This window comes from Phragmites australis, chromosome 7, assembly GCF_958298935.1.
Source record: "Phragmites australis chromosome 7, lpPhrAust1.1, whole genome shotgun sequence".
NCBI lineage: Eukaryota > Viridiplantae > Streptophyta > Magnoliopsida > Poales > Poaceae > Phragmites > Phragmites australis.
Window position 1 is genome coordinate 36,051,017 of NC_084927.1, and position 24,314 is coordinate 36,075,330.

General features: G+C 47.4%; 2 protein-coding genes across 2 annotated transcripts; one reads left to right on the forward strand and one right to left on the reverse strand.

Annotated features, from left to right (window-relative positions):
• The first annotated feature begins 1,587 nt into the window (after nt 1-1,587).
• LOC133925109 (probable E3 ubiquitin-protein ligase HIP1) lies at nt 1,588-15,018 on the forward strand. Its single transcript, XM_062370947.1, has 7 exons — nt 1,588-2,051; nt 5,099-6,637; nt 6,721-6,861; nt 7,559-7,609; nt 8,150-8,227; nt 8,304-8,447; nt 14,645-15,018. Exons 2-7 carry the CDS (start codon nt 5,195-5,197, stop codon nt 14,774-14,776), a joined length of 1,989 nt encoding a protein of 662 aa, XP_062226931.1. The 5' UTR covers nt 1,588-2,051; nt 5,099-5,194; the 3' UTR covers nt 14,777-15,018.
• Nucleotides 15,019-18,835: 3,817 nt separating this feature from the next.
• Nucleotides 18,836-20,156, reverse strand: LOC133925110 (ethylene-responsive transcription factor RAP2-9-like). The gene has a single exon (XM_062370948.1). It carries the CDS (start codon nt 19,869-19,871, stop codon nt 19,227-19,229), a length of 645 nt encoding a protein of 214 aa, XP_062226932.1. The 5' UTR covers nt 19,872-20,156; the 3' UTR covers nt 18,836-19,226.
• Nucleotides 20,157-24,314: the final 4,158 nt, after the last annotated feature.

The window sequence follows — 24,314 nt, forward strand, 5'->3', positions numbered from 1 at the left end:
AGCTGAGAGGCACCCTCGTTTACCCGAAACCTATGTAAAAATAGGAAGTCTCTTTCTCTGCAGTTGAAACTTGAGCACACGATCTCATCGGACTTCTAAGGTGTGATTGGTTGTTTTTAAAGATCATATATGCAGCTGAGGAGATGTAAGCTGAACGAAGTGATATTTGTTAAAAGAAGAGTGTTTGTTTGATGGTGTTTATTTAGATAAATTGAACTATATTTCTATTTGGTTGATTGAATCTGATAATCTATGAACGAATGTAAAAATTAATACTATAATTGATTGCTTACATAAAGATGATTTTGCGACACTAATAAATAAGTTCATATACATGAGCGAATATAGTAGTCTGTATCTACCGAACTAGACTACCGACGTACATTTACATCGGTTAAGTCAAATTAAAACAATACATGTGAATAACAAAATACGTTTTTCTCGAATTATACGTATCCGTTAAATAAAATTACTCGCGTATCGGTAACCAAACACAACTAGTAAATCTTGGGCCGAGAAGCAGGTAATCTAGTTTGATGAAAGCGATTAGAGTCTCATGTAGAATTCGCTAATCACTGCTGGGATTAGCTTTCGTTTGGTTGCCAGTCACTTAGATGACAGTGTTGGTTTCTGACGAAACGGATGGCATGGTCGAAGTGGCACATCCCATGCCATGCAACTCTATCCTCGGGTGCACCGCTCACGACACGTATCAGCTTTTGACTTACTCTATAGCTCCGTCTCCTTGATGGCGGCGCACGGGGCCCACGGTGTATGTGTATTATGGTGAGTTGAGGTGAGGTGCTGTGCTGCTGACGGATGAGGTGATGTAAACTCCGAATCTCAGCAGCATCTTGGGTCACCAGCCTACATTTTAATTTGGTTTTATTTTTTAAGTAAGTTTTAAATTGATTTTGAGACTACTCAGCATTAGGTCTACTACTTGGAGCTTATTAAATTTCACAGAAGACTAGAGATATTCTATAGCGAGAAAAATTCTCATGTGCAAGCTTTCCCCCCCTCCTAAGCTGGAGTAGGACAGAAACTGAAATTCAGCAAGATATCGGGGCATTTTTTTTTAAATAACCAACCCTGGCATTGGGAGAACTGAGACGCCACACAGAAGTACAGCAGTAACAGCACAAAAGTATTTCCTTCCAGGAAATGACCTGTGACCTTTTAGCAGGTGAAAAATAACTATATAAGAGATCAATCATCTACTACTGCTAAAACTTCTACACAGGTCACAAGTTGATGTAATAAATACACCTCACTCTCATATTTTTCTCATGAGCTGACAAATGTGCAGCCAATACACATCCCAACTAACAATATCTCATGACACTTGGATTACACCCCAGAGATATTCAATGCAAAGGTTGCTCGAGCAAGAAAAGATATTAAAAGCAAGGGATGAGGATAGCACGCACTGCATCAGCATGCAAAGGGAAACAGAGAGAGGGGAGGGAGGCATTACTTGTAGCAAGACTCCAAAAGGGCGAACGGGCAGGGAGGTCATGTGAAAGACAACACGATACAGGCCTCTAATCTTTGGCCGTTCTTAAAGGGGCTAATTCTAATGGGGAAGAGGTTAAAGGTTTTAGTGGGGAGGAAAGGGATCCCTGCAGGACCCAGAAAGCCAGAAGAGCGTGAGAGAGGAATAAATAAATCCGAATTCATCCAAACTTCTCTCTCTCCCACCTCCCTTACATCCTCTCATCACCACCCCCACCCTCCTTCCTGTCTTTCTCCCCCTCTCCCTCTCCCTCTTGACGAATTTTCCTCCACCCATTACCTTCCTGTTCTTCTCCACCCACTCCATCGATCTCTCTCTGAATTCGGTCACGTCCTACCCACCATCGCTGCCTCTTTGTCTTGCAATCGGTTCTTGTTTCCTCCGTTTGCTGGGTTGATTCCTTCTCTCTCTCCCCTGGAGAGGATCAATAAACAGGAGAGAGGGAGGGAGAAAAGAAGAGAAATCAGAACAAGTCCGCTCTTTTGCCTGGATTGCGGTTCTTGCAAGCTGTCGAGGAACTCTGGACCAGTTTTTGGTATGGTTTGTTGCATCTCTCTGCCAGTCTGTTTATTTTTTTCTTCTCGCCTGTTGATTTTACATGCCAAAACGTTCCCTTTCTTTTGTTTGAGCCTATGATTCCTTCGCAGTATGTGTTTTTTCATGTTGATTCCTTCACAGTTCATTTCACCAGTAGTTGTTCATCGAGCCTGGATATGCCTGCTGCTGAACTGTTAAGAATTCATGTTTTTCAGAAACAAAAATCCTCAAGCTCCATGTCTGAAAAAAACATGATTTGCCTGGTGCGATACAGAGATGTCTTGGGTGTTCTTGGTGTTAGACTTAACAAACCTTCATGAGGATCTTATGTAGCCTAATATACATGAACACCTCATTAGATGCGAAATTTGGTAATACTAACCGGAAGCACTCGGTGAAGACATGTTAGGTGCGATTTGTGTGCGACGACATCTGCTTGTTTGTAGCAGGCGTGATGCAGGCTTGATGAAGAAGATCGATGGAGGGGCGTCGGTGTAGAGGAAGGTCGGCGATGTCATTCCTGCAATGGGCGGCATTGGCCTTCAAGCCATTGCTGTGCGTATCCTTGATCAGTAGGGTTAGAGACTCCCGACGTGTCTCTCAATCCATCTCAATAGGCGTCGGACCCCTTTCTTATATAGCACGGTGTGGTTTGAGACCAAGTTAGTAGAAATTAGTTTCGGTCCACCGATCATGCACCACATTGCCAACTGTTGACCTATTTGATCGAAAGACTAACAACATAAGTTTCATACTCAATAGAAGAGCACACAAAGATACAATGTTACAGCAGTTAATGAGACACTACTGTAACTTCAACATCTATAGTATACTACTCTATCTCGATATGATAATCACTTATACTTATTTAGGAGATGACTTATACACTTATGATCTTTTTGTACAGTTTGTTTTCATTTGTCATCATACGCATGTTAAAAAGGTGAAAACAAACTTTGTAGTTCCATAATCAAAATTTAAGATCCCAATTTGTTCCAGAAGTTTAGGCTGTCAATATGTCTTATGTCGGCATTAATTTCAAGACAAGTCTTTAACAGGGAATCATTAAACTAAACATGATGCATAAACTTATATATTAAACATGATACTTAACTTTTTATAGACTGAACATCAATAATTTGATTCTAGATTCATCTTCCACAATGTCATGTGTTTGATAGCACACTTGACATGTTGTTACTCGAAGCAAAATTGCATTTTCACATAATAAGTTCCGAGATAGAATCTTAAATCAAAAGAAGAATTTCTTTATTCTTAAACCACAATAGCATAATGTGGATTTTTCAATAGTCTTATGACATGTCACAAGTTTGCTTGCACCATTAATGATGCCTTAAAAGATTGATTAGAGTCATTCCACAATATGGCTCCTCCTGCAAGGGTGAAGATTTGATTTGATGTGAATTTCTTAATATCAACACGCCTTGTATAATCGGTGTTTGAATAACCCATAACTTTATGGTTATCAGACTTCTTATATGTGAGCATGTAAACATTAGCATCGTGTGTGTAACGCAGAGTTGTCTTTAGTAATTTTCTAGATCAATGTTTGTCAAGTATCTCGGTTACCAACGTTAATGTGGGCACATACAAAGTTACGTATACATAATATTCATGACATCGGTAGCGTAAGAAAAACCTTTGTTGTCCTCAATAATCGAAGTAAACTTTCTTAATATTGAACCTTTCTTAGTGAATCTTAATAGTCAAAACATGAGAGGCATCACCAAATAATCTCTCAAACTTTCGGTACTAGAACATAAGCTCAATTGTCCTCAGGTATAGTTTTTCTTGCCTCAGAGCTTTCATTGGAATCGTCATTTCTACAAACCAGTGGTATGCCTTAGGAAAAATAATAGTAGGAAGTTTGACAATCCCGCTAGAAATGTAACTTATTTTTGGGATACTGACTAAATATATGTGCGATTATCCTTAATTCTTTCATATACTTAATGAAGTAAGAAATTTGTTCATGAGGTTTATATCTCACATAATGAAGTATTTCTTTCTTTGATGCGGAATTTGGTAGTCCTAACCCAAAGCACTCGGTGAAGACATGGTAGGTGCGATCTTTGTGCGACAACCTCTGCCTGCTTGTAGCATGCTTGTAGCAGGCGTGATGCAGGCTTGATGAAGAAGATTGATGGAGGGGTGTCAGTGCAGAGGAAGGCCGGCGATGCCGTTCCTGCAATGGGTGGCATTGGCCTTAAAGCCACTGCCGTGCGTATCCTTGATCGGTAGGGCATGGGGTTAGAGACTCCCGACGTGTCTCTCTCGGTCCATCTCAATAGGTGTTAAACCCCTTTCTTATATAGCATGGTGTGGCTTGGGTCAAGCTAGTAGAAGTTAGTTTCGGTCCACCGATCATGCACCACATGGCCAACTGTCGACCTATTCCTAAGGACGGCAGCCAACCAAGATCACTTCTAACACGTGGTTCGGTTAAATTTCTCTCTATTGGTTATGTTTCAATTTTGGTGATCAGAGAATCGATCTCTCTTTGAAACCGTGGATGTCTACCTCCGCTTTTTCCCTTTATTTTTGTTTCTTTTATTGTGTCCTTTTGCAAACTGATAGGGAAGGGAAATAAATGCAAAAGAAAAATATTGTATTTTTTGAGCGTCCACAGAATCAATGGGCCCATCGTGCATGCGTCCCATCTGTTTAGGTCGCATGCATTGTACATTCACCGTGCTTTCACCATTAAAATGCATGCATCAGCACAGCTTCATTGATTACGTGCTTTCTACTAGTAGTTGTAAAACCAAAACGAGCGCAGTTGCTTCCTTATAGTAGTAGTAACAAACAAGAGTGGAATTACAATATTTTGGAGAGCGCATAAGGGTTGCTTGTATTTACAGGGAGCATATTTTCGTGTGGCTTATCCTGAAGGCGTAGCCTAGATAAGCATAGTGTCATTCAGCATTCCGTCCATTTCAGTCTGCTATTTTCTTGTGTAACTCGATAAAGCTTGAGCAAAAATCTCTTGCCCGAATTTCTAATGTGTTATACTTGTATTTACAGGTCTTTTGAGCTACTGGAAAGAGGAGCATCTGAGATGCTACGGCCACAGATCAATTGATATCTTGTTGCCGTGGTTTGGACATAATACCTTCAACAATGCAAGGGCAGAGGAATTCTCTCGAGCATTTTGCTGATGTTTTTGGATTTGACGTTGCATCTAGTTCAGGCAACCCAGTCATGGATCAACAAGCATATTGGAATAATGTTCTTGGATCAGTAGAATCACAGAATCTTCAAGGTTATGAGATGAACCACAGTGATGCCACCATCCCAAATGGAAACGAGACACACCAAGATGGTGCATTTCTTGGTTTCTGGGAGTCAGGCGAAGCTAGTTCGACTGGCAGCTCACTAAACTATGGGAGCTCTAGCAGCGTCAAAACAGAGCATCTTAACATCGGTGGTGGCCTGAGGATTGGTGAAAGACGACTGGTAGCTGAAAATAACCGTTCTCTGGATGTGAATATAAACCTTAATGCCAGCATTAGTGATTTATGTGGCCAAAGTTCAAATGTTAACTGTGCCTATCAATGTCCTGAGCAGTGTGGTGGCTGTGATCGTAATGGTACAAATGCTCAGCCATCTGACCTGAGATCACACCCATACAGGACATTCCTGCTAGGTGCAGAGCAAACAGACTCTTTTACTTCTTTGAATCCCAGCGAAAATCCTCTGGGTGATTTTTCATTTATGCCGGAAGGCATTGATCAAAGACCAGGGAGTTCGCTGGATGGTCGCCGACTAGCATGCAAGAGAAAAAATATTGAAGGAGCGAATGGGCAGAGTTCAGCAGGTGCTAGCACAAGTGTTTCCTACAGGAACGATAATGCCTTCCATACCAATGCTTCTCCAAGTTACAATGCTGCTCCTATCAGAAATTCATCCTCCCCAAATAGCTTGTTGGTTCCAAGTTCCGTTGAGGATCAACTCCCACGTTATGGAACTAATGCAGGATTCTCGTCTAGTAGCTATGATCCTAGTGGGGCCGTTAACAACACAGGGAATTCACAGAGAAGTTTCCGGGCAAGAACTACCACGGCTCAACAGCTTGCTCCCTGTAGTGTATGGCCCTCTTCAAATACTATCAGGGTTTCTAATTCATGGAATCATCAGGCGCCTCACCTGCACAGTGCATTTGATGAGCCACAAGAGGTTATTCCTGTGGTCAGTAGCCTCAACTTGCAATACCAACATCCAATAAATGTTGTTCCTGGTCTTCCGCAAACTGCAAACCGTTTCACTGGTCATGCAGCTTCATCATCGAGAGCTGGCAGTTTGGAGAACATAATTCTTGGTAGTGAAGAGGTTGCCAGGAGGAATGTGGTGCCTACCAACTTCTCTGATTTAGTTCCTCCCGCCACAGTAGACATGAGGCGTTTGGTGCCAGAACCGACTAATTGGAGTTCTGATGGTCAAGGCACTGCAATTTCAGGAAATATTCCTCCTGTATCAAGAGCTAATACCAATTCAACAGTTAACCCACCAGCAGGATTCACTCACCAAAACCTGAATAGACGCCATTCTCGAAATTTATCAGAGGTAAACTTCTCCATTTTTTGCATTTAGGTTTACAATTTGATTGCTCGTTTTGGTTACAATCTGCTGATGTTTTATTTTCATAGGAGATTGGTCGTCTATCTGGAGCACTCCGTGGTCATCAATACCCACGCTTAAGGCCAGGGTTTCTGTTGGAGCGCCAGGGTGAAGGTGTTTGGGGTGTTCCTTTATCAATGAGGGGTAGGGAAGGAAGAAGGTTAATGGAGGTGCGTTGATTGGTTCTGTTCTCTCTCATTGTCTTCATCTAACTTCTTAAGAACAAAGACCGGAAAAGGTTTAGTAACATCCACATTTACATATAGAAGCATCATCATCAGGATTTTTGTGCGATAGCAAAGAGTAAACTAAATTAATCTGGTTATTATAACTTTCTGCCTGTAAAGGTCTTCCCATGTTTTCTGTCCTCTTTGTCATCTCTGTGTTTGTGGAAGCAAGCCACCCTATTCTATTACCAGACAAAATTGGAAGAAGCTCGTCCACCAGAAAAGTTTTATTTCATTCGCTCCTGTTCTTCATGATCCCTTGTTTGATCATGCATGCTTCTTCACGCATCTGCATGCCCCGGAATGCTGGAGATGTTCTTTATCATCTATCTGCAAATGTTATCAGCACTGCCGTTCGATGCGTTTTCCCCCCTTTCTGGTTCTTATCCAATTTTTTCACTAGTCTTGTTATAGAAAAGGGGTCAGACTTTGTGTTTCGGTATACCACAAGAAACTTTAATCTTGATATTCTATTTTTCTCGTATGTTTTGATGCAAAATACTGTGTTAGGCTTGACTTTTTCCTCCCTATGCTTGTGTTGTTCTCGCATTTGGTAACTAGTGATATATTCATGTAAATGATGCATAGTTCATTGTTTTAGGCCAATCAACATAGTTCTAACTTGTTTACTTGTCAACAGATCCGGAATGCACTTGAAATGATTCATAGAGGGGAGAATGTAAGGTTGGAGGTGAGCAGGTTCCATCTGAGTTTCTTGGCTCTATTTGCTATTATTACCATGGGTGTACCACCAAAATAACTAAAAGATAGTTCTTTGAGGATTTTTTTGTGTTCTTTTGGACTATTTTCTTGTTAACTCAACTTATTACTTGTCAACTTATTACTGGTTGGCACGATCATACTTCAGTATAACATAGTGTTAACCTTGGGGCAAGTCCATGTTACCCTGTAATCCAAGAAAGAAAAGTAGTAAAAATAGTACATGGCTTTGATCATACCAAACTTGTAGTAGAGAAAATAAGGACGAGATATGAACTCCCCCGTCAGTTTCAGCATAGGGAAACAGATAGAAGTCAGTATATAACATGCTGAAATTTCAGATCTTATCCGAAGATTAGAAGTTCTTGAATGCCACCTTTTGTAAATATACAACATGAACAAGTAATAAAATTGAATCAATTCAAAAGTTATTTGTTGCCTTTGAGTTTTTATCTCTGCTCATTTTCAAGAGATTTACTTCAATATTTTGTATGTATCTGTTCTTGAACAGTCTATTTTCTATGGTGGCATCGACATTCAGGACAGACACAGGGATATGCGCCTTGACATAGACAATATGTCCTATGAGGTTTGCTTTCCTTAGCGAGGCATTACCTGTATCTTCGCCGTGCTAAAATCTAATCAAGATACCTGCTTTCTTTCAGGAGCTATTAGCACTGGAGGAAAGAATAGGAAATGTTAATACTGGCCTCAGCAAGGATGCAGTGACAAAGCTGCTCAAGCAAAGGAAATTTTCATCGTGGAGATTAAAAGCATCTTTGGACCATGAACCATGTTGTATCTGCCAGGTATCGATATGTTCCTGATCATATCAGAAACGTAAGCCCTTTTCAATTGGTCATAGGTATTTCAGTCAGAAACATCAAGCAGCTTGAATGGTTAAAGTGCGTGCATTTGATTCTATCTCAAAATATGTTGATCAAACGTTCAGATCTAACATCTTTGGGTCGCCTAAGGCTTCATATGATGCGATGCTGCTTCCTTTTACTAAATTGCCTTTTACTAAATTGGTAATTCTTATTAGAGATATTGTGTATAATAGCCTTTCCTATTTTACTCTTACCTAGTATAGGCTTCTATTGAGGATTATTGCCTGCCTAGTTTAGCTCCTCTATTGAGGAATGTAATCTTTGTATTAATGCCATTCGGCTATTTATTGGACAGCAGCCCACGCCCAAAGGCAGTGAGGCAATTTGCCCAACTCTACGTGGTATCAGGATCCTTCTTTCCTTCCTGAGACCGCTTAGCTTCTCCCTCTGTTCCTCACGAACGCTGGCCGCTGTTCTTCACGGAAGCAGCCGCCCGCCGCTGCTCCTCTCCATCACGAACAGCCATGTCGGAGCCACCAACCACCCTCACGGACGCCGCAACCGCTGCGGCTGTCGCCGCCGCCGCCGCTACAGCAGTCGCCGCGGCCTCGGCCTCCGACAACAGCGCCACCGGTGCACATGTTGCACCACCGGTCGTCCTCAACCCATACTGCACCATCGTCGTCAAGTCTCACGTGCCGACGACCCTCGACATGAAGACGCCGAATTACTCTCGCTGGTCCAAATTCTTCCGGACCATGTGCACGAAGTTCGGCCTTCTCTCCCACATCGACGGGTCTGATGTCGCGCACCCCGACGATCCAGCTTGGATCCTCGCGGACTCCGCTATCCTAAGCTGGTTGTACGGCTCCGTCGCCGCCGACGTCCTGGACACCGCAATGGTCGACGATGAGACGGCTCGCGACCTTTGTGTTGCGATCGAAGCTCTCTTCCGCGACAACAAGGAGTCACGTGCCGTCTTCCTCAGCAGCCAGTTCCATTCCCTTCTTCAGGGCGATCAATCCATCGCTGATTACAGTCAACGCGTCAAGACCTTGGCCGATGCCCTCCGCGACGTCGGCCACCCCGTCTCCGACTTGCTGCGCGGCCTCAACCCCCGCTACTCCAACACCGCCGACGACATCGCCAACTCGACGCCGTTCCCCTCCTTCGCTCGGGCGCGCTCTATGCTCGTTCTCAAGGAGACTTGTCTCGCCAACGAGACGGCCTTGGTCGCCTGTGGCTCTTCCTGCCGCCAGTCCGGCTGCCGCTCCACCCCGACGCCTGCTCCTGCCGCCTCCTCTGGCTTCAACAACGGCAATGGCCGTCGCGGCGGACGTAACCACCGCGGCAAGAACAGTGGCGGCAATGGTGCTCACCCGGGCGTTCGCACCACTCCACCGGCCGGTCCGTGGTTCTGCTTCAATCCATGGACTGCCTCTGGTGCCGGCGGTCAGTGGCCCTCTCATGGCGGCCAGTGGCGCCCGTCGCCGGCCCTGGGTCTCCTCGGCGTTTCTCCACAGGCGCACACCGCCTTTGCGCCTCCTCAGCCCTCCCCTGCACCAACATGGGACCAACAAGGGCTCATCACCGCCCTGAACCAGCTCGCTGTCCAGGGACACGGCGGCTGGGTTGTGGACAGCGGCGTCACCTCCCACATGGCGTCTGACGGCGGTATTCTCCTCACCTCTCTTCCCCCACCTAACACGGCTGTCACTGTTGGCAACGGTTCTCGTCTATCCATCACCTCTAGCGGCCACACCCTCCTTCACACACCTACCACAAATTTTTCTCTTCGCGATGTTCTTGTAGTCCCCCATTTAGTTCGCAATCTTCTATCTGTTCGAAAGTTCACTCGTGACAATAATTGCTCTCTCGAGTTTGACGCTTTCGGGTTTTCTGTTAAGGATCTCCAGAAACGACGAGTGATGCTGCGTTGCAATAGTGCGGGCGACCTCTACACCATCCCTGCTGTCGATCCTCCTGCCACTGCCAGCGCCCACCTCGCCACCTCCTCCCAGCTATGGCACCAGCGTCTTGGTCATCCGGGGGTTGCTTCTGTTGCTAGCTTGAATAAAAATTCGCTCATTGCATGTAATAATATAGATTGTTCGCTATGCCAATCCTGTCAACTAGGCAAACACGCGTGTCTACCTTTTGCTACATCTACTTCACGTACTCTTGCACCTTTTGAGCTTGTCCATTGTGATGTGTGGACCTCTCCTGTGGCCAGCATATCTGGTTCGCTATACTACTTGGTCATTGTTGATGACTTCTCTCATTTTTGCTGGACCTTTCCGCTCAAAAAGAAGTCTAACGTTCACCAACACATAGTCAACCTCGCTGCTCTCGCCAGCACTCAGTTCGGCCTCCACCTAAAGGCTGTTCAAGGTGACAATGGCCGCGAATTTGTCAACCACGCCAACACATCATTCTTCACTTCCCGCGGCATCATCTTGCGTCTCTCTTGCCCTCACACATCCCCACAAAATGGCAAAGTCGAGCGGATGCTCCGCACTCTCAACAATGTTGTTCGCACGCTCCTCCTTCATACCCATATGCCGCCTAGGTTTTGGGCTTCCGCCACTTATCTCCGCAACCGATGCCCCTCCTCCTCCACCAACGGTGCCATACCTTACACTCTGCTTCACCAAAAGCCACCACAATACAATCATCTTCGGGTTTTTGGTTGCCTTTGCTTTCCAAACTTATCCGCTACTGCTACTAACAAACTTGCTCCTCGGTCTGCGGCTTGTGTTTTCCTCGGTTATCCTCAACATAAAGGATACCGCTGCCTTGACATTACCACAAACCGGGTGATCACATCTCGCCATGTTGTATTTGATGAGAGCATTTTTCCATTTGCTAGCAATAGTAGCCTATCTGTATCATCTCCTACCACTAACACCGACTTGGACTTCCTAGTCGATGATCCTGCCATGCCGGTGCCTTGCACTGCTGCCTTGGCACCCTTGCAGGTCTCTCCGGTGACTGCTCCACCCTCGGGTGTTGAGCGATCGCTGCCACAAACCTCCGCTTCCTCCGGCATCCTCTCTGATGTGCTGGATTCGCCACCTGTATCCGTGGTCTACGCGCGGCGACCACATCCAGTCTCCCTACCGGATGTGCAGCCGGCCGCATCAGCACCGTCTCCCCCACCGGCTGTGCAGCCCCTGCCCACTACTTTACCAGCACGCCCGCCGGTTCGCCTGCTCTACATCCGACGACCGCCTGCTTCGACAACTGCCACTCAGCAGCCGGTCGCACCAGCGCCGGCCCTCTCACCGGCTGTGCAGCGGCCGCCCGCACCAGCACCGGCCCTCCCACTGGCTCCTCCAGGCCCTGTGCAGCCGCCTGCCCAGTTGGCCCCTGCGTCGGTCCAATCGGTCTCCCCAGACCCGGCACCGGCCTCTCCAATCTCAGCCTCGGCATCTCATCAGATGGTGACACGTTCCCGTGCAGCCAGGGATCCCTCCGTGCAGTTCATCTCCTTGATAGCTCAGGACGCACCTACCTCTGCCGTCCCGACCAACTACCGCAGCGCCCTCGCCGATCCCAATTGGCACGCGGCTATGGACGACGAGTACAAGGCCCTTATGGACAACCGTACCTGGCGCCTCGTCCCTCGTCCACACGACGCCAACATCGTCTCCGGCAAGTGGATCTTCAGGCACAAGTTCCACTCCGACGGTCGTCTGGCTCGATACAAGGCACGCTGGGTTGTTCGGGGTTTCTCCCAACATCATGGCATTGACTACGCCGAGACCTTCAGTCTCGTGGTCAAGCCGGTGACCATCCGCACCGTCCTCTCCGTCGCCACGTCACGCTCTTGGCCAATTCATCAACTTGACGTCAAGAATGCCTTCCTTCACGGCACCCTCCGGATTCGTGGATCCTGCTCATCCTGATCATGTGTGCCTTCTTCAGAAGTCCCTCTATGGCTTGAAGCAGGCACCTCATGCGTGGTACCAACGATTCGCCAGCTACATTCGTCAGGTGGGCTTCGTCGCGTCCTCCTCCGACTCGTCCCTGTTTGTCCTCCACCAGGGGACCAACATGGCCTATCTGCTGCTGTACGTCGACGACATCGTCTTCACCGCTTCCTCTACATCACTACTACAGCGCCTTACCAGCCAGCTTCGCTCGGAGTTTGCCATGACGGACCTCGGTGAGCTACACTTCTTCCTCGGCATCTCCGTCATGCGCTCCTCCGACGGCTTGTTCCTATCTCAGAGACAGTACGCCGTCGACCTTCTCCGTCGCACGGGCATGGCTGAGTGCCACCCCACCTCCACGCCGGTGGACACTCATGCTAAGCTCTCTGGCTTGGACGGTGCCCCTGTTGCCGACTCATCCGAATACCGAAGCCTTGCAGGTGCCTTATAGTACCTTACGCTCACTCGTCCGGACTTGGCATACGCTGTTCAGCAGGTGTGTCTCTTCATGCACGATCCACGGGAACCACACCTCGCGCTGATCAAGCGCATCCTGAGATACGTCAAAGGTACTCTCGACGCTGGCTTGCACATCGGCACATCATCGGTGACATCCATCACCGCCTACCCTGACGCTGACTGGGCCGGCTGCCCAGACTCCCGGCGCTCTACCTCAGGCTACTGTGTCTTCCTCGGCGACAACATTGTGTCTTGGTCCTCCAAACGCCAGACCACAGTGTCTCGTTCGAGCGCAGAAGCTGAGTATCGCGCGGTTGCCCATGCCGTGGCCGAGTGTTGTTGGCTCCGGCAGCTTCTTCAGGAACTCCATGTTCCTCTCGCTTCGGCCATAGTGGTGTACTGTGACAACGTCAGTGCCATCTACATGTCCACCAATCCAGTACAACATCGACGGACGAAGCACATCGAGATCGACATTCATTTCGTTCGGGAGAAGGTATCCATCGGCGAAGTTCGCGTCCTGCATGTGCCTTCCTCTCATCATTTCGCCGATATCATGACCAAGGGTCTTCCGATCCAATTGTTCCAGGAGTTCCAGACCAGTCTTTGCGTCCGTTCTCCTCCCGCTGCAACTGCAGGCGGGTATTAGAGATATTGTATATAATAGCCTTTCCTATTTTACTCTTATCTAGTATAGGCTTTCCTTCTATTGAGGATTATTGCCTACCTAGTTTAGCTCCTCTATTGAGGAATGTAATCTTTGTATTAATGCCATTCGGCTATTTATTGGACAGCAGCCCACGCCCAAGGGCAGTGAGGCAATTTGCCCAACTCTACAATACTGACTAGGCCTATAAACTTGAATTCTATTCGGGCAGGTCTGTGGACTTTGCTTGTCCTGTACACCCATTCATCAATTAATTAATGCAAAATGAAGTGGCAGTGACAACCGATCCCGTTAATCAACCAGGTCTCTTAACTGTAGTTTAATTTTGAGCTCGGACAATATTATCAACTTTTGAACTTGTGGAAATTAGAAACCAGGGAGTAAGCTGTGTTGTCCCTCAAGATGCCTACACCGTTTATTTGTAGTATTTTAGGCAAAGGATTACAATCTGACTCCAAATTGACTTCCATTAGGCTACAACTCAAATGACAATTAGGTTCTAGCATGGACTGGGATTTAGACCCTACTGTTAGGTCTCTTTAACTGTAGTTTAATTTTGAGCGTGCACAATATCATCAACTTTTGAACTTGTGGAAATTAGAAACCAGGGAGTAAGCTGTGTTGTCCCTCAAGATGCCCACACTGTTTATTTGTAATGTTTTAGGCAAAGGATTACAATCCGACTCCAAATTGACTCCCATAAGGCTAGAACTCAAATGACAATTAGGTTCTAGCATGGACTGGGATTTAGACCCTACTGTTAACCTTTTTTTAATGGGAACCCTAGTATGAATTCACTAACAAAACTTGTAGCAGAAAGTTTGGTTTGATGACTTTTCAGGATTGTCAGCGTTATTATAAATTGTGTGCTTGAAGTATTTGTTGTCTGGTATGAATTTGTTTCGTAAAATCAAAAGATTTTGGAAAAAAGATGCTTGCTTTTGCCAGTCAACATGCACCCCTGAAACTTTGTAAGATGCATTTTTCCTCGATGCCATTGCTGTGATAACAGGCATGAGATATATGTTAGAATCGAGCCTCGTTCAACTATTCTTAAAGCAATGGAATAGTTGAGCGAGGCTTTACACTTACATTCTTCCTCCCTGTTTATGCAGGAGGAGTATGTTGATGGTGACGACCTTGGGAGACTTGACTGCGGACACAACTTCCATGCTGCCTGCATCAAGCAATGGCTCGTCTTGAAGAATCTGTGCCCGATTTGCAAAAACACCGCCTTGAAGACCTAAAAACAGAAGGGAGCAACAAAGTCTCGTCAGAGACACCCATGTTCGTGTTCATTCGATCGCAAGATCCTTTATCGATTCATATTACTGTACTTTTTGGTTGGGAAATTTTGCCATTCACCTGCAATTCGGATAGGAAAAAAATGTTCCCTGTAAACTGTTGCAGTAAATAATTCCTGGAATCTGTCTCTGCATTTAACCAAATATTTGTGGCTGGTATAATGGATGTCGTGGTTTAAACTTCATAGAGGTCATGTCTCCACCTCGTGCCAGACTTTTGCATGATTTGTTATGCATTTGATCAAGTTTATTCCCTTTTTTTATCAAGCATGTATCTTGCATGCCAGTTGTTTGAGAACTCAACAAAACTAGCAAGGTGCCCACGCATTTAGACGGTTAGCTTCGTTACAATGTGTTTTTTTATACTCTCTTCAATCATTGAATCCGAGCATTGAAGCAAACTCTTTATCGCGCTTTAACAGATTTATACGATCAATTGTTGATTTCTAAATTCTCTTAACGTTTCAATCAAACATAGTTGTCTTAATCATACAAATACACAGATCATGTTCTTCATCCGTTTGCCACCGTAAGCTGCCTGACCTGATTCTAGATTTTACAAGTTGCATTTTCTGTTGTTGATCCTCAGTTTGGTAGGTGTTCCTTTACGGTGTCATATGTCGTGGTTCCACTAACTACGGCATGTGATTGTGCTTTACTCTATTATTTACCTGATATCACAATATCATGTCGTGGGATAATAAATTTATTGTTAGATATTTTTTAACTTCCTCAATAAATAAGTTGAATGTAGCTTCTCGCCACCTTATGGCTACAACCACGAGCTACTTATTCCAAGCTTGACTCTAGCGTCCTTGGTGCCATTTGTTGCCACCGTAGGTCACTGTTAGACCATCTATAGTTTTTGTGCTGTTGCTTGTCTTGTAACCTAACTCTTATTATGATCTCGTGCTACGCAGCAATAAATATATCATGTGATTTTAAATTCTCTAACAAATTAAGTCAAATATAGCTCCTCGCCTGCCTACTTACGTGATCGCGAGATGCGTGACCAGCTTACGTGTCATGTCGAATCGATCCATAGTTTTATCGATGTCTCTTATAGCCGTTTTTTGAGATCGTGGATGCACCATGAACATAGTGACCCTAAGTCGCATGGTCCATACCCAATATGATGACCACCGTATTTGCTCTTACTTATCTGATTCCTGTCTGGTCCTATCGATCCCTAGATTTGCTGATGATGTTACTTTTGTCATTGCTAGAGTCCATAGCTTGTATCATCTGCAGTGTTGTGCCTTGCCTCACTACCAGCTTAACACGACAACCTTAAGCTACATGGTTACTAACCTTTTTTCTGAATTTTTTCTAAGCCTGCATTTGATATGGACCTTTTTTCTATTTTTAATCCCAATTTTGATTATTATGAATTGTATTTTACATATACTCTTTATTTACATATTTGGTTCCGAATCCGTGAGTTCCTGTATGGAACTGGAACTACTAATTTTTCATTATTTTTATTTTAAATTTAGCTATTGATTGATTGTATTTTACATGTACTTTTTATTTAGTTATTTTGATTCCCAATGGAAATCAAACTAGTATTTCTTCATAATTTTTAATTCTAAATTTAATTAGATCATTAGATAATTATCACAATCAATGGTGTAGATCATTTTTTCCGATTAATACGATAATTTTTCTCATTAAGACCAAAACGTGGGGCTTTTTTCTTCATTTACTAATATAATAGATAGATAGGGTCCCCTTGCCGCTCCTGGAAGATTCAATTGAGGCGGCACGGCATCGGTACGTTGTCTTCTACAATTTGGCTGGCTTTAGATCGATCCCATGCACCTGTTTTTTTTCTTGTGGGCGACATGTAGGATTGCAAGTGGACACCTAATAGGTAGTTATGAATTACTGCTTAGTTATTTTTTAAGTTAATTAAATGGAGTTGAATCTTTTTTTCAATTAAATGAATTTTGGATCAACCAATGACAAAAAAAAAATCCAAAACTTGCCTCCTGGCGACAGGCGCCATGCCGCGAAAAACCGGCACGCAACTCTCGACGTCGTCGCTGACTCGCTGTCCACCTACGATCCATCGAGGCGAGCCGTTGGTCTTCTCTCTACTGGTGGCTGAGCTTTGGGGCTTCCTTTCTGGCCACACACATCGGCGCGGTCGCGGGGCACGACCGGATTCGATGGGTACCCCCCGCGCCCGACGCCGCACAGCTGGCGATAGCACGTCCGCTTCGGCGCGACGGCTCAGTCGCTGTACTCTCGCCGGCAGGGTGCCGTCTCCAGTGCTCCCATCTCGTCGCCCTGTGAACTGTGAAGGTTGCTTGCTTGAGGATTTGGACCTGCAGGGTTGTGAAGCTTCCAAGTCTTTCTGAAGATCGACGTCCTGTATTCAGAACTCTGAAACTACGCTCGTTCTGTTTCTCAAGTTCACCGCGTGTACAAGTTGAACGATTAGGTCAAAGCAACCCTGAAATGGGCCCAACTTATTAGAGATTGGGCTCTGGTTCCTGAATGTTGAAACAGGCCCAGTTCCGATGGGAGCCATCTGATCTAAAATTAACGATATAGATCCGGAGCAAGACAGGGACGGATGCGTGTGCCGTGCCAGAATGAGGGCCTTTTCTGATGCAGCTCGGCAACAGCACCGTTCAGATGATGGCTTGCTGGTTTCTGAATGGGTTGTTGGGTCTGATCCGGAGGATGCCGAAAAGGCCTATAAGGGAAGTTGATAGCCAGAAAGAGTAGCTGCACGTCGCCTTCCCTTTCCTTTAGTTTCCTTACTTATAGTTTTGTGTAATTCACTTTTTTTTTTAATAAGAATTGTGCAAGGAATTAGCCAAGGATAGCTAGTCTGGTTGTCTGGAACGGGAAACTCGGTCTGGATAGCTATAGAAAATCTAAGAGGAACGGATCCAAGGGAATTCTATACTTCGGCTCACTGAAAATAAATGGATAGAAAAAATTAATAATGTAGTAGAGATTCAAAAGAATTTAAAATACCATAAGTATAGAGAAGCTTCAGAGGAAACATTTCGTTTTGGTGGAGTTTCAAAGGAACAACAAGGAGCTAGCATATCTTGGTTCGCAGCTAGTATAAGATTCGATCAACAGTTGTGCATGGCTCCGTGCTTCTGTAGTTCCATGAGCTAGAAGCAGAGCCCGACCCCACATAGGAAAGGTCACTGTTTCTCCGACACTATCTATGAGAACCGTGGGGGACACAGCTTAATGAAACTGCTTCGCTGTCGTTTCTGCTCCTCCGGTCCATATTTGCATTACTCCCGGCATGTGCTGATAAATTGCGTTAACCATCATCGCCTCCTGGCCCAGAAAAATCACTACAGTCGCAACGCAGCCGATCGATAGAATTCACGCGCCGTCCGATCTGTCCCCCGCCTTGAGATCAACGGACGGTGCGCGCGTATCATCAGGGCCCAGCACCAGAGGGATGCCGACGAGTCGTGCTCCCGCTGGCTGGGCGGCTGCGTCGCTGAGCTACAGAAAGTGGTGGTACTTGACATGCAAAACGCGATTGCGATCACACATGATGACAGTCGCTCTCCTTTCCAATGTGGTGGCCTAACACCCACCCAACGCAGCAACAAATCGCCCATGCAAAACCAGAGGAGTGTACTGCCGGTAGTACCGGCACAGTGCTGCTGCACCCCCGTCGAGGGTCAGGTCCCCGTCTGATCACCACCTCGTCGCGATTAGCGATTGGATAAGCGAGACAAGCACGGCTCACCGCGACGCCCTGATCCATGATTGCATCCCATCCGCAGCTGCCTGTGTCGTGCACACGAAGGAGAGAGAGAGAGGAAAGGAGGAGGCCGAGTGCGGCGGCGGATGGCCGGCGGGCCGGCCTAACCTAACGCGGATTTGCGCAGCAGGAGGCAACTGGATTAGTAATAAGCAAAGGCGGACGATAGATTAGACGAACAACTGGATGAAGCCAAGCCAAGCCAAGCGGGGCAATTGTATATACAGGCAGCAGCATGGCAGCAGTGAACATTAAACAAATAAGCAGGCAGGGGAGGAGGCCGGTTTGATCTTTTGATTAATCAAAGTAGCAATCGCTGCTGCTTATCTAGTTGGAAACAAGGAGGGGAGAAATATGAGAGATGACTTGTTTTTCTTATCGCTGTTACAGCTGTCCTTTTTGACATTTGGAAAGACACCGCCTCCCGACGCTGCCCAGCCCACCTCGTGCTTATCCACAACGTATCGAAAAATCTCGCCGCGGCCCCGCCGCCGGCTCCGGAGATGGAGATGGACGAATAGGTAGGTGGACGGATGGATCCAGCGGTTGTGCTGGATCATGCGCGGAGACGGAGACGGCGTGTTCTTGGAGTCGCGGGAGGGAAAGGTCGTTAAGACCTGCGGTGCCTTGCTGCTTGCTGCTTCACTCGGCGTCGGAGCTCTCCGGGCTGGGCGCACGGTTTAGATCCGGGTTCTTGGCGCGGCCGCTCCACGCCGCCCGCTGCTGCTTCTGCTCCTGGCGATGCTCTTCGGCCTGCAGCTGCAGCTGCGTGTGGTGGTGGTGGTGCTTCTGCCGCTCGCGGTGGTGCGTGGGCGCGACCATCATGCCGGTCTGCAGCGCGTCCACGCGCGAGCCCACCTCGATGGCCTTCTTCCGGATCGAGGCCGCGGACAGCGGGCCGCCGTCGGCATCGCGGGGCTCGCCCTCGGACAGCGCCAGCGCGGGGATCTCGTCGGGGAAGTTGAGCCGCGCCGACCGACCGCGCAGGTAGAACACGGCCGTGTCGTAGGCGCGCGCGGCCGCCACGGGCGTCGCGTACGACCCCAGCCAGATGCGCGTGCGCTTGTGCGGCTCCCGGATCTCCGCCACCCACTTGCCCCACTTGCGCATGCGCACGCCGCGGTACTGCCGCCGCGGCTGTTGCTGCGACGGCAGCTGCGCAGCTGGCGTCATCGCCGCCTGCTCCTCCATCTTGACCGTGGCAGCCGCCAAAGGAGCCATAGCTTCCGCAGCAGCAGCCGCCACCGCGGCCGACTCCTCGCTGGAAGAGCGGTACTCGCCCTGCATGAGGGAAGCCAGCAACCGAGGCGCCGCCTCCTGTTTCTCTCTCCCCCTCTCCTGCTGTGGTAGCTTTTGGCGTTGGCTGGTCTTCTTCTTTCTCGCTACCTATTTGTTGGGTGGTATTTGTATTGGGATTTTATGGGTGGGGGTATGATTACAGTTTGGCTGCGATAATCATAAAATAGCGCGGGGGGAAGGCGTCGACGGCAGCACTATACTGTGCTGTTTGGAAGGGAGCCTCAGCGACACCCAAATTGTTAGGTCCACCGGCTAATTTGCATCTAGCATTACAGCCAGCATCAAAATCATTGCTTCAAACATGGTTTTTATAACGAAAATTCTGTACGGTTAGCCACGAATTTGCTTGTACGTGGACACACCTGCTAATCGTCCAGTCGAAGATGCTTGCTATTGAGACTCAAGAGAAGAGGCGTATGTTATTTTATTCTCTTCACTAATTTGGTAAATACGACTCCCTAGTCAGTTCTCGGTAGCACAATGCTCACAGTGGAGACCCGTTGCCATGTAACAATCCCACCGTGCCAACACATGATTCTGCAATGATAAGGCCATTCAATCGCAATGGCTGATCCTTGTCATTGGCTGCATCATGTGCCCTAGCTTTAATGGCATAAGAATATCAAGTTACCTTGTTGCCTAATAGAGGTAAAACTTCTTCCTTTTCTCGGTGTTGATTTCTAGGTTAAAGGTCAAAAGGCCAAGTTGAAAATCTCTTTTATATATATATATATATATATATATATATATATATATATATATATATATATTAGTTTAGTGTTTAGGATTAGATCTCTTATATATTCAAATCTTCTGAGTCAGATAATATCACATTCGAATTCAATACATGCTATTAATCTGCCTTATAATAAGAGAAGCAATTCATGCCTCTTTAAAATCCAAATTGTGTATGGGAGTTTTGAAATAAAACAATCCTGTGAGAACATAGAAAAATTGTATCGTTCCACATAAACTTTATTCGGGAAATGCAAATATCAACTGTACAAGTCAAGAGAATATGGAGAAAATATTTTTTGTGGATCATGGGTATCTCTTTGTCACTATCCACCCTTTCTTTCTTCGTCACTTTCTTTCTTGGTCACCAACCCTCGTGCACACTTATCGCCACATCATAACTCTGTTGACCTTGCGCAAGACTAGACACCCAGGGGCAAAGCTACAATAGCGCAGCCGAGTGCATTGGTACTAGGGGAAAAATAAATTTTAGTTATTAACAATTCAATTTGTACCTCTTGTGCACCATCTAATTCCAAATATGTGCACCATCTATATCTAGATATGTTGAAGTGCGCACTCTTGGGTTAATCCCACACAATGATTTCAAGGTGTATCGATCAAGGAACACATTGCTATGAACTCAAGAACATAGGGGCTGTCTAGGTTCAGGCCTATGTCCTGTATATTTGGTTATTTATGTTTTAAAATTGGTTTCCCATTCAAATCGGGTCCTCCTCTCTTTATATACAAGAGAGAGGGAGAACTTACAAGTGCTTCCTTTTGCTTCGAAGAAACTGTCGAGCCCATCCCATCCGTTGTACACCTCCATGCTCATCTCACCCCATTCAGCCGGTCTATCCTGTCCCATCATTGGTCTCGCACGCGCACTGTCGGTGTATCAGGAACCAGGGGTCCCTGAGTCCCGAGATCGGGCCGGCCATCCGCCACGTGTCACCATCCCGCGAGGTCCCCCCTGCAGGATGAGAAGAGCTTAAGTTACTGGAGAAGGTGCTCGGGGCCGCAGCCTCTGGTTTTCGAGCACCACAGTCCCCCGATGACCCGCAGAGTCCAAGTACCGGAAAGAAAGTACTCGGAAGGGCTCCCACTTACCCCCGAGTACCGTAGTCCCCCGATGATCCAGACAGCCAAGTGCTCGGGAGAGAGTGCTCAGGAGAGAGTGCACGTGGCAGCCCCCGAGGACTCGGTTCCCCGAAGGTCTCACCGAAGTGCTCGGGGGAGAGTGCTCGGGGCTGCACGTGGCAGCCCCCCGAGGACTCGGTTCCCCGAAGGTCTCACCGAAGTGCTCGGGGGAGAGTGCTCGGGGCTGCACGTGGCAGCCCCCGAGGACTCGGTTCCCTGAAGGTTTCACCAAAGTGCTCGGGAGAGAGTGCTCGGGGCTGCACGTGGCAGCCCCTGAGGACTCGGTTCCCCGAAGGACCTACCGAAGTGCTCGGGGCTGCACGTGGCAGCCCCCGAGCACTTGGTTCCCCGAAGGTTGGCGCAAGATCGTCCGACGACCCGAAGGGTCCCATCAGTGGGGTGTCAGCCAGTCAAAGGTCCAATGCCGCATTTAATAGGCACGCGCGGCCTGACATCCTGACATTCTCAACTGCCCACGCCCTAGTGTCAGACCCTGCCATGCTTTGGCAGGGGGGACATGGGTTCATTAAATGCACGGGTCCCGTCCCGTATCATCCGGGTGCCTCGGGATAACGTTGCCAGGATCGAAGCGCTCCTCCTGCCACCCTGCCCTGACAGAAGAACAAGACAGGGTGGGCGCACCGGGCGCCTCTATGCCTGCCCGGTGGGCCCTCTTAATGGCACCAGAGGATGTCCACAGTGGCGGGTGGTCGGATGCGCGCCGCATTTTTTCGCCGCCCCTGTCACTTCGCCAAGACGGAATGATGACGCCTTTCTTCGTGGCGCCTTGGCACTCGCGCCCCCTCTTTCCCATTCAGGATAAGTCGAGGTCGGCGCGCCTATAAAAGGAAAGGATGGAGAACAAAAAAAAAGAAGAGGACGAGGCAAAGAAGCAAGAAAAGAGATTAGACCAGACGATACAGCACAAACAAGAGACATAGAAGAAGCGTGACAAACACAGTAGAACAAGAACATCACAAACAAGCTCGAGCAGAGCTAGAACACGAGAGCCTCAAGCTCTCTGTAGGCGACACACCCTTGTAACCAAATACATCCTTGAAGAATTCCCTTCAAGGAAAGATATTGCACTCACACAGGAGTAGGGTGTTACACCCCCGTGCGGCTCGAACCTGTCTAAACCCCGGTGCATCTATCTCTTTTGCACTAGGTCGATCATCCTCCACCACCACCAGCCGTTGCATTTATTTCTGTTTTCATTTATTTCTCGGACGAGCTCGTTCAGGATCATCCCCCCGGCCGAATCTTTAAAAAGGGGTCTCTCGGGATCCCTGCGACAGGAGTTCATCCTCCGACACGCACCTATGAAGCAATATGTCATACCTACAAGCCCGTCCCGTAGCATTTAACGCCACAGGACGAGGCATGGCACCTCCGTACTGGCCATGACCTGTCCACCGGGAGGAGTGCCTACCCAACGTCCAGCGAAGGCTGGTCACAGGATTTGCTTCTGTGGTAAGAATCCTAGTCGCAAAGGCACAAACTAATCGCATGATGGGACCCTGGTCCGAGACAAAAATCTTCTGCCAGCTGGAATCACCAGGTTCGGAACCATAAAAAATGGGACCCCTATTCTATACATTGACTTCATCGCGGATGTGGAGGTCTGAGCGGTTTGCCGCGTGGTCACGGGTGGAACTGGTCATGCCACCTGGGCCCCAAGTCAACACGAGTTCACCCCCGGGAGTGGCCATCAACGCAATCCACCTTTGTGGTGGGCCCACAAAACCGCATCCTGAGAGGATGTTTAAACTTCCAGAGAGAGAGGGAGAGAAAGAGACAAAGATAGAGAAAATATGGGCTTCCTGAGAGAAAGAGAGAGAGAGAAACGTGGGTGAGAGAGAGAAAATGTGGGAGAGAGAGATGTTGTGGGAGAGAGGCATTAACTTCCGTCAGACCCGAGTGAATTTTTCAGCCCTCCATGTTCGGCCTTTTGAATTTTGAGACGGCTGGGCTCTGCGCGTCGGTTGGGGATATCGTGCCGATCTTATAAATTGGAAAGCCTAAGCTTGCCCATAAATCCTTTTGCCATCTGCTAAGGCTCCCAAGACCTAGCGCTTAGAGCCCTTCGTCCCCATCTTCACCTGTGTTCTAGCAGCCACCCCTATCGCCTCAGATGGCGTCGCGCACCGGCAAAGAGCAAGATTTTCCCAAGTCCAGAGCTACGACGAAGCTGAAGTAGATGTACAACAATCGTTTGCTCCCTTGCCACCTCTCTTCGGGATACCACCCAAGGGAGGAAGTGCTTGCTCCTCGCAAGGGGGAGATCGTGATGTTCGCCTCTTTCTTTTTGACCAGCCTCGCGCCGTCCTTTTCTGAATTCTTCACCATCGTCATCACCTTCAAAGACATCTATCAGCTCCACCTCAATCCCAATTCCACCATCATGCTGAGCGTTTTCGCTCACATGTGCGAGAAATTCATCGGGGTCGAGGCATGCCTCGATTTCTTCAGGTATTTTTACACGTCCCTGTTGCAAACTGAGCCGGCCATCGGGAGCTGCAGGTTTTGCCTCTGTGATGGTACCATGGGCTC